We start from the raw sequence: 12,450 nt of genomic DNA, 5'->3' as shown, positions 1-12,450 counted from the left end.
TTGAAATCGAGATCTGCGTAGCACAGACCTTAACACAGATATATTTCTCTTCAAGATTTCAACGATACCAGATAGCACGATTAAAGCGCGATAAAAGCTATTTTCGACAAAATTTAATGTCCCTGATCGAGTAAATTAGCGTGGAATACATTACATTGCCCTTGTTACATAGGCACAGTATCTGTAAAATCTTGAATATTATGAAGCAATGTTATCTTTACGTATATCTGTGTGACAACGGATTACAGTAATAATATTAAAATAAACAAAAGATGAATCTCGATACTCTTATTCATTTAGAATTGCTCGGTGAAGTTGGTTTATCGCAATAATTATTTGTTTTCGAATAAATTTCGTAAGAGGACCATAGTATAGGTGTAATTGTGCACTTGGTAAAAAATTACATGTTTGATCAATTTTCAATAATAAAAACAAAAATTTGGCGCGTTGCAATCACTGTAAAAGAAAATTTAAAAAAGTTGTACTGTTCTTGCTGTTTTTTACGTATGTGGAATTACCTCATACGCGTACGAGAATGTGTCGTATGTGTACGAACGTAAGTGAACACTTTGGAGTGAGAATACATGTTATTGATTTATACCCTGCACGATTCGGGTACATATTTACAATAAATAGCATTTTCGTGCACTTGTACGATTTGATTTCTCTTTTTGCTTTCTAGCGGATTTCTCTTTTTGCTTTCGAGCTCCCTACTAGATTGCAAGCTGGTATCGCAGTGAGATTAGATGACACACATCTCCCTACTCCAACACTGGGTACATTCGAACATTAGCTTGTACTATTATAATTATCCTTTTCTTTCATTCGTCAGTCTTTAACATTGCGAATACTCCAGATGTTTATCTGTTGATATACAACATTGTCAAAGTCTCGTAAATTTACTTTTTAACTGACAGTGAACTTGATTTGAAATTAGATTTTGAGATATGTCTTCGTGTCTCGGCATTAGCTTAAATCACGAGATAACAATGTGTAACGTATAACATAGGTAATTAACACGAGCGATATATTCTTGTCTCACTTTTTCTTTTTGGTCAATTGAAAAAAGTGCTCGAATAGCTTATACAAGAACAAAGATGCATATCACGTATCGTCGCATGTGTAACAACCGAATTTAATCGCACGTAGATCTCAGAGAGCATAATGGCTAGACTCGATACATTTTGTAAATGTTAATTTTTGCAGGAAATCCTTCATAGACTGTTGATCAGAGTTTATTGTGAAAAAATCCGTGTAAAGAGATCAAAGACTTATTTAATCTAACAATTCGACGAAACGAGTTAATTCGTATGTCAAGTAATACTGATGAGCTCGCTCTCTCTCTCTCTCTCTTTCTCTCTCCCCCTCCCTTCTTTCTACAAATTAGACTAGGTTACTCGTAATTATTTAAATAAGGACAGTGTGTATCCTCGTGACCCACGCACTCTATTACCGGATCGTGCGCGCTGTCCCACATTCCTGGACCACATTGTCGGCATAGTCCGGCCAATGTGCAAGGTAAGCGCACAAGCTGACGGAAATGATGAAGCAGGCCACGTGCCTTTCGAAGTATAACGTTTCCGTCCATATACATGGCCAATGAACTAAAATGCAACAACATTTCGTCCGTTCGGAGATCTTGGGCGATTACGTCGTCCGCGTAAACGCACATTATAGCAAGGCAAAGAAATAAGTGGAAATGATCTGTTAAGTAATTGACCCAGCAGGCTTCCCACATGAGCAACGCTGTCTCGGTCGGAAATTCTCTTTTCAAGCATCTGCAACGAGAGAAAAGTGAGCTATATATATATATATATATATATATAAAGCTATATGAAGTCTACAAGTGTAGTTTCTGCTGTTACGCATATATTGTATGTGGGTGCACACACAGTTGTACGACTACGTACAAGAGTATCCACCGATGACAAAATAGAAGTTCCAAGGCATCCGCGTGATTTTGAAGATGCGCATAAAAATCTGGTACCATAATTCTTACTAATTCTCGAAGATAACAGAGATTTCTGTCCATATCTGTATCGGTCGGAGTGCACACGGCTACCGATCTTTGCATCAAACCCGCGAAACACCAGAAGGCCTCGATTTCAGAGTTGAGTTCGGCTAGTAATGGAGCTAGGAGATCGGACATTCCTTGAGTGTAACCCAAGCGGCAATTGTATACCGCGTAGTTGAGTAAAATGTTCCTGCGTGAAAAAACGGGAGAAAAGGAGAAAATGACAATAAATAATGACACACGTGATACGATCCACGCAATATTGTAAATTCAGGGATGGGGGAAGAGAGAGGCACTCTGGAGCAACTCGTCTCGATACTCACTTCATTACTTCGACGTTGGGATTACCCTCACCGGCGTAATACGGGTTAGCTCTATCCGTGCGGACAACATCTTTCTCCACTATGCACACCACGTTTCGCCAGAAATGCTCGGCTTGTTCCGGATTCATACTCAGTCTGCGCTTCTGTATCTCCTCGTACTCTTGCCGCCTAATGGCGTCGATCTGCTCTCTATCGTCGTACGTGCTTTGATAAGAATAACAGTGCAATAGGAAGGGCCAAACGATCTTTCGTAGTGCCGGTTCCAAACCCCCGAAAAATATTCCCTTACGAAGAGCAAGGTCATCCTCCACCTGGCCCCGTTCATTCAACAAATCTTTCCAAGCTAACGACGTGATCATCGGCACTTGACCTTCCTCGGGATGCAACTCGTCCCGGCTTACTTCCGGCCGGCATACCATAAAATGCCTGCGCAACGTACAACATATACGCGTCACGGTTGTATCGCAACGCGACGTAAATATCACGACATAAATCGTTATGCGACAGAGAAAGCGAAAATGCGCGATGCAACTTTTTGTATTTTATGCAATTTATCCAGATCTAATTATGCCTGACCTGTACGGCAGAGTCTCCTCCGTATCCGTGCTTAAACGCGGATAAAGCAATTGATGCCATTGATGTAGAGTGGCGGCTAGCCGATCTAAGCCGCCGTGATGGAAATGCAAGATCTTGTACTGGCTCTCTCTGCTCGCCACGACCAGCTGACCGCAGGTGCAAGCAGGATCGGCGAAAAACAGCCTCAAGGATCGCATCTCGCTGAGATCCACCGAGAATCTTCTACATCGATGCGCTCTACGTAGCGTCACTGGTGACGCGGTCGCGCTCTCGGGAAAGACAAGATTGTGCTGTAGCGCTAAGAGCTCCGGAGACCTCATCCACGATGGCATTTCTTCCGCTACAATACAAATAACAACGTCATTGCCTAGTATCATTAATCATACGCGAATATGGGTCGGTTATATTATATATGGCCGAGTTATATTCAAAAATCGTTTCTACGTACTGTCGGTAGGTACCGAGATTGACAAGCTACACGTCGACGTTAACGACAGGCTGCGACTCTTGACGCTCGTATCGTCGCGAAGCGAGAAGCGTGGCTCCTCGTCGATGCTCCTGGCGTCGTTGTTAAAGTCCCGCTCCTTCTCATTGCTCGAACCTACTGACGCCGGATTCGGACGTTTCTCGGCCTCGGTCTCGGTCTCGGTCTCGACAGTCTTGGCATTTTCATCGTCGCGACCAATCGTGCTTGGGTCTCGACGGCGTAGAAAATTATAGCCGTAACGGTAGCCGGAACCGGAGCAGACGCGTTCACAGTCTCCGCAGTCGACGGGCTCCTTCGCCTCCAAGCACACATCTAGTTTTCCATTTCCGTTATCGTTCTCGCCGTCGTTTTCATTTTCATTCTCGTTCTCATTTTCATTCTCCAGCTCGTGTCTCACGTCCGAAACGTTGAGGGAATCGCCGCAGCGTGTCTTGTCGGAGATTCGGGAACGCGGAGAGATTGGATCGTCGTCACGATGCGCGGTAGCGTTCCTGGCACTCAGATTCTCCAACGCGGTGGGATGCTTGCGCAATGTGCTGTTGGGTATCCAACTTAGGTGCAAAGTCGGCAAATTCGAATTTTTGTTCAGCTTGCAAGTTATAGTCATATATCCAGGATGATGCACCACGTCGGCGTGCTGTCTCATTAACGTAGGAGGGTGCACGCAGACGTTGTTTTTGCAGAACAATGCCTCACCGTCCTGATAAATGACGCGACGGTTGTCTTGGCCGCATTCGCCAAGAATGTAGCTGCTCGCTTTTCTCAAAATGTTTGGGAGAGGCATCGTCGTTGTCGACGTCGCGGCGTCGTCGAGAGATTACTGACAATTACTCCGTTACGCCGTTAGTTTTTGCTGTAAAAAAAAGAGACACGTGAGCAAGAAAAACGCTCTCAGTTGATGAATTCTGAAAAACCCAAGTGTTGGTTAAAATTTAGTAAAATTTAGTTGTTTACACTTACTCGCGAGATTCGACTCTTTTGCCTCTGCTAGAGTTCCAGACAGTCTGGAGTCCGGTCCGGGCTATCCTCGTTCACGAGATTCTGAAATCGCGGGCCATATCGACGTTGCAATCGAACGGAGCCACGCGGCGATGAACGTAGGACGGAGGGTGAGCATAATCGAATAAAAAGCACCGGATCTCTCGGATGGACTCGCCTCAGAGAGTCCACGATGAACCGACTTGTAGTCTCCTTTCTGCTCCTTCCGCCTTCCGCGTAGCGTACGATACACGCGTGCTTATACTTACGCACGCGACGGCGTTATCGCCTCGATTAGCCTCATTACATACGGGGGAACGTCGACAATGCGTATTCGCATCGTGGTAACGTGCGCATCCCGTTGCCAAGTTCTGAATTCTATTCTACGATAACGTAGCCGTGTACTTCGGCCCCGAATCGTAAGACTTTGCCATTCTTCACCGAAGGGGATGGGTATTCTCGAAAACTCCCGATATCTCGATCGAATTAGTACCGCTGAAACATTTTCTCGTGCTGCATAAGTAAAATTGAGATCATCCGCACCAGCAATCAACGTCTCTGCTTCTAAATCGCTGATGTTCAAGCGTCACTGCTTAGTGCGCGAGCGCCGTCGCCGTCGCCGTCGACGCCGCTTGGCTTGGTCGCTACCGCGCAAGTACGTCGATGTCGATGAAATCCGCTAAAATCTACAGACGCAGATTTACTTGCTACTCTACAAGTTTTCCATTTCGGCTTGATCTTCCAACATGCATACACATCTGATTATACGACGACGGGAACAAAGAGCTTAGCTCAGCAACGGATGTATACGAGAAACGCGGGGGGGTATCCTCCTTATCCTAGATCAATACTTGTGTTTGATCGTGGAACCTACCGCCCCTCCTACTACTCGACCCGCTGACATTTCGCTACATTTCTCTCTCATAAGCCTCATAGGCCATTTTTATCGATTCTTCACCGTTTTCATAATTAATACCGTAACGCACGAAACTGTGCACATCACACGTGTTTCGCGTTTATTCATCTTTGATCGAGATAACTTTTCTCCCATGTACATATAACTTCTTTCTCTCTCTCTCTCTTTTTTTTATTCGAAGTTAATCTATCAAGTCACATCAATTGTAGAATTACAACGAATCTCAATCATTTTATTTCATTAATTCAGAAAATTTTTTAATCACGTAAATTTTATTGGTATGATGTATTTATAATGTAATTTTTCAAGTAATGTAAATGCACGATATAGTTTTGTGTCAACACTTGTTCGAAAGAGAGAAAGAGAGAGAGGGAAGGGGATGGAGGGGGGGGGGGCGAAAGAGAGAGAAAATATATACCAAACGTATCATGGAAAAACAACCACCCGTGATCCATCGTTTCCATGCTGTATGCTGCAACGCTTACAACGATTGGCAAAATTAGCAAAGTTCATAGTTAAAGAGTATCTTGTGGTCGTTGCTAAGAACCAGTCCTGACTTAGGTCCGCGTTTAAGATACGATATCGTAGAATATGCTGAAAAATGAAAGTCCTCTTGCAGATAACCGTTTATCAGCAAATGCCCTACGATAGCTTCCGCGGTTTCTCTCGCAAAGTTTGGCACGGGCACGTTAGATACTCGTAACGACGAGGCGCCTTTACCGTACCAAGCGTCTATGAGCTTCAATGCGGTTAATCGTACTTGGTTTTGCACGGCTTTAGTCATAATTTGATACACGTGTCTGCAATATCGCACTATGTCCATCTGCTTTCTAACGTTAGGTTTTCTACAATGATCACACATCTCGGCGCAGTCGTCTCCTTTCCAATTTTCTTCAAAGTGCGTCGCTATTAAACTCCGTCTACAGGACGTTTGATCCAAGCAATACGCCACTACCTTGTACAAGTTCTGCAGTCCGACTTTATCTTGAAATACCATGGTACTCAATTTAAATACGTCCGCTAATCTATAGAGCACGAGACACACCGACTTCTTGCCATCTCTTCCCGCTCGACCACTTTCTTGATAAAAATTCTCCATCGACTTTGAAACGCAATGATGAATCACGAATCGCACGTCCGGCTTGTCGATGCCCAATCCGAAAGCGATAGTGGCGACTACCGCTTGATACTTGCCCGACATCCATTTCGAATAAACTTCTGACCGGTAGTTGGCTTCGAGCATCGCGTGGTAGCATCCGACTTTGATACCTCTGTCTCTCAAATCGGTCGTCAATTGTTCTGCATCTTTAATCGTAGTCGTGTAAATTATACCTGACTTGCCGCTAAATCGATTCTTCAACAGATTCTCTATCATCGCGAGGCACGCCTCTTTGTCCGCCGGTTTGCGACGAACCTCGTAATATAGATTGGGCCTATTGAACGAGGCTCGTAAAACTAGACAACCACTGATGTCCAGCATTTTCTGCACGTCTACAATGATCTTAGCCGGAGCCGTCGCGGTGAGACCTAAAATCGGTATTCCTGGGAACATGGATTTTAGTACTCCCAAAAACTTGTAGTCGGGCCTGAAATCGTGACCCCACTGACTGCAACAATGTACCTCGTCGATCGCAAACCGTTCTAGATGCCCCAACTCGTATGCTTTTTGCAGCTTGCTCATGAAGCGATTGGACTTGGCCATGTATTCCGGCGTCACGTAAATCAATTTGAGAGGGGAGCTTTTATCCACCAGGGCCGTCATAATCGTCTTGACGCTCTCCTTATCAGCCTTTGCGCACAGCATGTTGGCCTTTATATCGAGTTTACGCAATCCGTGCAGCTGATCCTCCATCAAAGATATCAATGGTGAAACAACTACCGTTACACCTTCACTGATCACAGCCGGCAATTGGTAACATAAACTCTTACCACCGCCCGTAGGCATGATCAATATAACATCTTCCTTGGACATGATCGCGTTCATAGTCGGTAACTGCAACTCTCGTAGTTTCTCTATCTCGAATACGTCCTTTAACGCTTTCGCGAGCCTTGCGGACCAAGCGAAGTCTTCATTGCCCCAATTTCTCTTGGACAGAGAAAAACTTTTCTTTAAAAGAGCATCGTCCCGCAACTTGTCTTTGCGTTGCGTCAACAACTTTTTACGATCTTGCAACTTCTGCAGCTCGTTCTCAACTTGTTGTAGCTCGTAATCAATGGCAGCTATCTCGTCGTCCTCCGTAGCTGAAATTTTTTCGACAAGTTCTTAGTACTCGTAATTCTCATTGACAAAAAATTAAGCTAAATAAACGACTCTATACTCTATTTTGCTGAAACTAGAAACTAGAAACTACCGCTAGAAAGTAGCAGTACTTGTCCTGCCTGCCGATCCAGGCGAGTCGCGAGTTTCGAGATTGAAATTAATTAACAACGCTTTTCCATACTCGTGACCGCAATGAGTTTAGTACGTTCTTCTCTTGCAAATTGCAAAAGTAAAGAATGGAGAATGAAATTTTACAATTGTTACAATATCTACGATATATTATATAGAACCAACCTTGACATTCATTCTCGCATTCCTCGTCGTCCAGCGTAATAATCATGTCTCTTGTCGAGTCGCTATTAGACATTTCGATCGATTATATCTCCTCCCGTTGAATATCGAGAATTACGAAATATAATGAATCGTGAAGGCACAACTGTATTTGTGAACATGAAACGATTATTATTAAGTACAGCTTGGCTATGATAGGTTTATATGATGTATCGTATGTATGTACATATTTTTACGTTACACGTGTGTAAGATCCTAACCTACAAACCTAACTACGCGATCATTGGCCTGCACCGGTCTCGTGCGGCGTGCTCGTTTGTATGTAGTACCTATCCTCCAACTGTAAACTGATAACAGTGATAACTACCGCAACACGCATCCGATGATACCTTGGTTGGTGGGATAGTATTTAGCGCATAGGTGCTGGCTGTTATCAGCTGTACTACATACATATGTATACGTACCGACCGATCGACAACAAGGCGGCTGCTAGGTAGTATGGGGAATGATCAGCTGTTTTTTTATCAGCTCCATCGCGCACGACTCTCTCTATTCTTCCACGATATATCTTGTCAGGACTGGTTAGTTGTTATACATAGATATGTCAGCAGGCAAGTAGAAAATAGCAATTAGCGAGGGGCGAGAAGCTTTGTATGCACAAAATAAATGAAACAGAGTTTTTTCTTATTTTTACTTTTGTCATCATGTTTCGTCAAGTTGCACTACGTGTGTGTCCAACATGGCTCGAGAATAAACTCACGTCTATGTATTTCAGGGGTACGTTTTATACATTTGTCCGTTCGCAATATATCGTTATCTTGTTATATCGCGCTATCATTCATAGCTCTCTCTATCTATCGCTGTGTCATTCTCGCCACCAGTGGTTACTCCAGCCTTACATCGCCGCGTTATACATCGTTCTTTTCTTTAATTTATCTATCTCTACCAGTGTTTCTCATTCTACATCTTAATCATTAATATTAATATTTTCACACTTACTAGAGCACGTTGTAGAATGTAGATAAATCACGCTCGCCGTTCAAAAGAATCGCGCGTATAATTGATATATACTAATACTACTTACATATTTAAGTTACACTTTGTACTTTTTTAAACGTTTCAGCAAAGAGCGTTTCTTTCAACGGCAGATCGCACAGTCTAAGCGCAACGGTGGATCATTCCAACATGAAAGTACAAATATTACCAGCGCTTCAAGACAATTATATGTACTTGGTACGTATGCTGCTGTTTATCTTAAAACGTTCCTACGATCATCCAACCAGCCTGAATAATGTCGAGAAATGTATATACACAATTCTTTATACATCACCTCCTGTATCTTACGCAGGCAAGATGTATAACTCTAAAAAATGTTTGAAAAATACCTTTCTCTTACTTCCTCCTTTAATATTGTATATAATTTTTGTTTGGAACTTTGTGTAAGATTATCGATGAAGCAACGAAGGAGGCTGCCGTCGTAGATCCTGTCGATCCAGAAGCCGTAATTACAGCCGTTCGACAAAATGATGTCAAACTGACAAAGGTTTTAACTACTCATCATCATTGGGATCATGCCGGAGGAAATGCTAAACTATCGAAAAGCTTCACTGATCTTGCGATATATGGCGGGGATGATAGAATAGAAGCCATTAATTGTAAAATTACGCACAACGATACGTTCAACATTGGCAATCTGTCGGTCAAGTGTCTCGCGACACCTTGCCATACGCGTGGGCACGTTTGTTACTACATTACGGGAGAAGGAGGAGAAGGAGAACATCCACCATCCGTGTTCACAGGTAAAGCTAAAGAGAGTATGACAAAGAGAAAATACTCAAATAGCAAGTATACTAAATATAATAAACAGATGTTTAACCCATTTAAAAGGAGATACGCTCTTCGCTGGAGGCTGTGGGAGGTTTTTCGAGGGTACCGCAAATCAAATGTATAAGGCACTCGTCGAAATTCTAGGCTCTTTACCTGAAGAGACGGTAGGTAGGTTACTCGAGCCAAATTACAATGGGCCAACGTGGTTCTCAAACGTTTATACCTTGCAGAAGGTGTATTGCGGACACGAATATACAGCCAACAACCTCAAATTCGGCTTACACGTGGAACCCGAAAATCTGGCAATTCGACAAAAATTAGATTTGGTCCATACTCAACGTGCTAATAATCTTCCAACAGTGCCTAGCACTATTAAAGACGAAAAGCTGACAAATCCGTTTATGAGAGTGCACGAATCGTCCGTCATGAAACACGCGCAACAAAATGATCCCGTTCAGACAATGTCGTACCTAAGACGCGAAAAGGACAACTTTAAAGCTTGATTCTCGACAAAACGTCTTCCTTTTTATATTTATCAAGTATTTACATTGTTGATGTCGATGAATTTAAAATGTAAAACATACAGAAGGTGGCTAAATGAATATCGAACGTGTCACGCTCGCACGTATGATATAATATAACGCATCCTATAATTATATCCTTAAATAAAAAAAAATATATACCCATAGACTTTTTGCTTATTCTTTTCTCATTAATTTGTCGCTTATTCAATTTTCTGAATTCCAATTAGAATTTTACTTCTCTTATGTTCACGATACTGTACAACCCTATCACTGCGTCAAAATTTCTAAGTTATTTCAATTTCTTGGCCTCACATTGTCTATTTGTATCAATCGATATATGTATTTACTGGTACATTCGCAATAGACGTACTCGCGAATCGAGAGGAGATACACGAGGCTACCTATAAACGGCCATAAAAGTGGTTCCTCTAATTTTACTATCATGCCAGCCTTACAAAGCTTTGATCACAAGAAGGATAAATCCTTCGTAATCTATATCCATTACAGCTAAATATTACGTTATATTTAGTGACATTTGTTGACATGGCGCATCTTCAGTCTTCTTATTATATATTTGCATCTCGGCAACATATTTCTCCTTGGATCTCTCATACATGTCGTAATATACCTGAAATGCGATACAAGGTATCAACAATGTACTTGACAATAGCGGAAAGTGAGAATGCAAAATATATATCAAAGTCAATATCAGTCAAGTATGTACATAACGTTAAATTTTACTTTTTTATCCTCAGAGCTGAGAGACTTCCAAGTGGTTGCGAGTTGCCTAGTAAGTTCTTGTTTACTAGGCTCCGGTTCTCCAGCTAAACGTTCCATCACACGAGGTCTTTGCTCTTGACAAAATTGAAAGAAAGGATTAGCGGGTCTCTTCGGTGCGTTTGGATCAGCTTTCGCGCCCTTTCTCTTCGTTCCTTTTCTGGGTTTCTCCTCTTTAGCACTGTGAAAGGTACCTTTCCCTCCTTTCTCTGACTTTGGAGTTGTTTGAAACACACTGTTCTCTTCGAGCACACCCATCGGAGCTTCCCGCCAACGATCTCCATGTCGATCCAATCGATCGATCAAGAATCTACGATCAATAACACAGACGATGAAAACATGCGGATTCTTTGACCATCGAACAAACTAATTTAATTTAACCTGCCTGCGAAACTAACTTTTTCTCTTTCCTTGTTCGTCGAAGGAGCTTCCTTACTTTCTGGATTCTGTAGACCAATCTTTCATTTTCCTATCGTTTAAAGAATACTATGTAGTTTGAAGAAAAAAGTAAATAAAAACCGTCGATAATGACTTCGTTCCAGAAGGGAGAGACTTAACCTGTTGTAAGACTTCGCATCTCTCCAACAGTAATTGGTATTTTCTCTTGTAAATATCAAGCTCTTCTGGCTCCACATCATATTCGGACTCATCGGACATCGTAAATATGAAATAATTTACAACGAAACACGCGCGTAAGAGAAACGAAGAGAGAAAAACCAGTTACTAGTTAACTACAAACACTTTACACCGTAATATAAACACCACATAATTGGGTGCATGGTGCATACAGGGATGCAGAGCGGAAAATAACCATTTCAAGGCGCTCCTGCCATGGTGCAATCAGAGAGAAACCTGAGAGAGGCCATCCCGGTCTTTTTCGTGTGTTGCTGTGTTGCATTTTCCGACGCGCCGCCTGAGAAAGTGCAACTCAACTACGTCGTATCGCTCGGTAACCGCACATGGTTTGCGTCCGTGCTAATGTCTGAACTAGCCAGCTGGAGGGGATATTATTCTGGCCGCGGCGGCCGCGCGCTCGGCCGGCCCGGGAGTTGCATCTGATTGCACCTGTTGATGATATTTTTACCTTATTTTATATTATATTTTTTTTTACCTTATTTTATATTATATTTTTTAAATATAGATAAATCGCGCAAAAATATCTGTTCCGCGTAAACAGCCACCGTCGCCTCGATATCCCTCACGTACTGACTGTTACTACGTTTATGCGAGCGTTACTTCTGTAGTAACTTACGATACGTCCGTCGCGTAAACGGGATTTTGTAGTAACTTACGATACGTTACTCCGCGTAAACGAATGATATATCGTAAGTTACTACAGAAGTAACGCTCGCGTAAACGTAGTATGAGGGAGTTACGTAATCGCCAGGCTAATGATCACTACGTGTTCGCGATATATGTATAACACTCGCGTTTCGAGAGACAGCTACGTCGACCAGACACCACCGAGACAGAACGC

At 42.6% G+C, this 12,450-nt stretch overlaps 4 protein-coding genes across 9 annotated transcripts; 1 reads left to right on the top strand and 3 right to left on the bottom strand.

Moving 5' to 3' along the window:
* Nucleotides 1-29: 29 nt before the first annotated feature.
* On the bottom strand, nt 30-5,735 carry LOC112455349 (TBC1 domain family member 16-like). The gene is made up of 6 exons (XM_025017201.1): nt 4,361-5,735; nt 3,362-4,253; nt 2,914-3,253; nt 2,338-2,763; nt 1,911-2,204; nt 30-1,778 (listed from the first exon to the last, which is right to left on the bottom strand). The coding sequence occupies exons 2-6, from the start codon at nt 4,182-4,184 to the stop codon at nt 1,394-1,396; spliced, it is 2,268 nt and encodes a 755-aa protein (XP_024872969.1). The 5' UTR covers nt 4,185-4,253; nt 4,361-5,735; the 3' UTR covers nt 30-1,393.
* LOC112455350 (ATP-dependent DNA helicase Q1-like) lies at nt 4,361-8,193 on the bottom strand. 2 transcript variants are annotated; one of them, XM_025017202.1, is made up of 3 exons: nt 8,106-8,193; nt 7,849-7,990; nt 4,361-7,535 (listed from the first exon to the last, which is right to left on the bottom strand). In XM_025017202.1, exons 2-3 carry the CDS (start codon nt 7,919-7,921, stop codon nt 5,794-5,796), a joined length of 1,815 nt encoding a protein of 604 aa, XP_024872970.1. In that variant the 5' UTR covers nt 7,922-7,990; nt 8,106-8,193; the 3' UTR covers nt 4,361-5,793. The 2 variants fall into 2 exon arrangements, with proteins under 2 accessions (XP_024872970.1, XP_024872971.1); XM_025017203.1 differs by having other exon boundaries at nt 8,114-8,185.
* Nucleotides 8,194-8,255: 62 nt separating this feature from the next.
* LOC112455354 (hydroxyacylglutathione hydrolase, mitochondrial) lies at nt 8,256-10,360 on the top strand. Of its 5 annotated transcripts, none has more exons than XM_025017214.1 (5): nt 8,256-8,338; nt 8,969-9,078; nt 9,290-9,644; nt 9,733-9,836; nt 9,903-10,360. In XM_025017214.1, the coding sequence occupies exons 2-5, from the start codon at nt 9,031-9,033 to the stop codon at nt 10,173-10,175; spliced, it is 780 nt and encodes a 259-aa protein (XP_024872982.1). In that variant the 5' UTR covers nt 8,256-8,338; nt 8,969-9,030; the 3' UTR covers nt 10,176-10,360. The 5 variants fall into 5 exon arrangements, with proteins under 5 accessions (XP_024872982.1, XP_024872979.1, XP_024872977.1 ...); XM_025017211.1 differs by lacking the exon at nt 8,256-8,338 and adding an exon at nt 8,345-8,426; XM_025017209.1 differs by lacking the exon at nt 8,256-8,338 and adding an exon at nt 8,364-8,622.
* LOC112455355 (high mobility group B protein 6) lies at nt 10,176-11,801 on the bottom strand. The gene is made up of 4 exons (XM_025017215.1): nt 11,532-11,801; nt 11,372-11,442; nt 10,938-11,283; nt 10,176-10,824 (listed from the first exon to the last, which is right to left on the bottom strand). The coding sequence occupies exons 1-4, from the start codon at nt 11,628-11,630 to the stop codon at nt 10,711-10,713; spliced, it is 630 nt and encodes a 209-aa protein (XP_024872983.1). The 5' UTR covers nt 11,631-11,801; the 3' UTR covers nt 10,176-10,710.
* Between the last annotated feature and the right edge of the window lie 649 nt (nt 11,802-12,450).

The sequence above is a fragment of the Temnothorax curvispinosus genome, unplaced genomic scaffold (genome assembly GCF_003070985.1).
Source record: "Temnothorax curvispinosus isolate PA1 unplaced genomic scaffold, ASM307098v1 QBEX01006032.1, whole genome shotgun sequence".
NCBI lineage: Eukaryota > Metazoa > Arthropoda > Insecta > Hymenoptera > Formicidae > Temnothorax > Temnothorax curvispinosus.
This window is presented reverse-complemented; position numbering and strand designations above follow the sequence as displayed.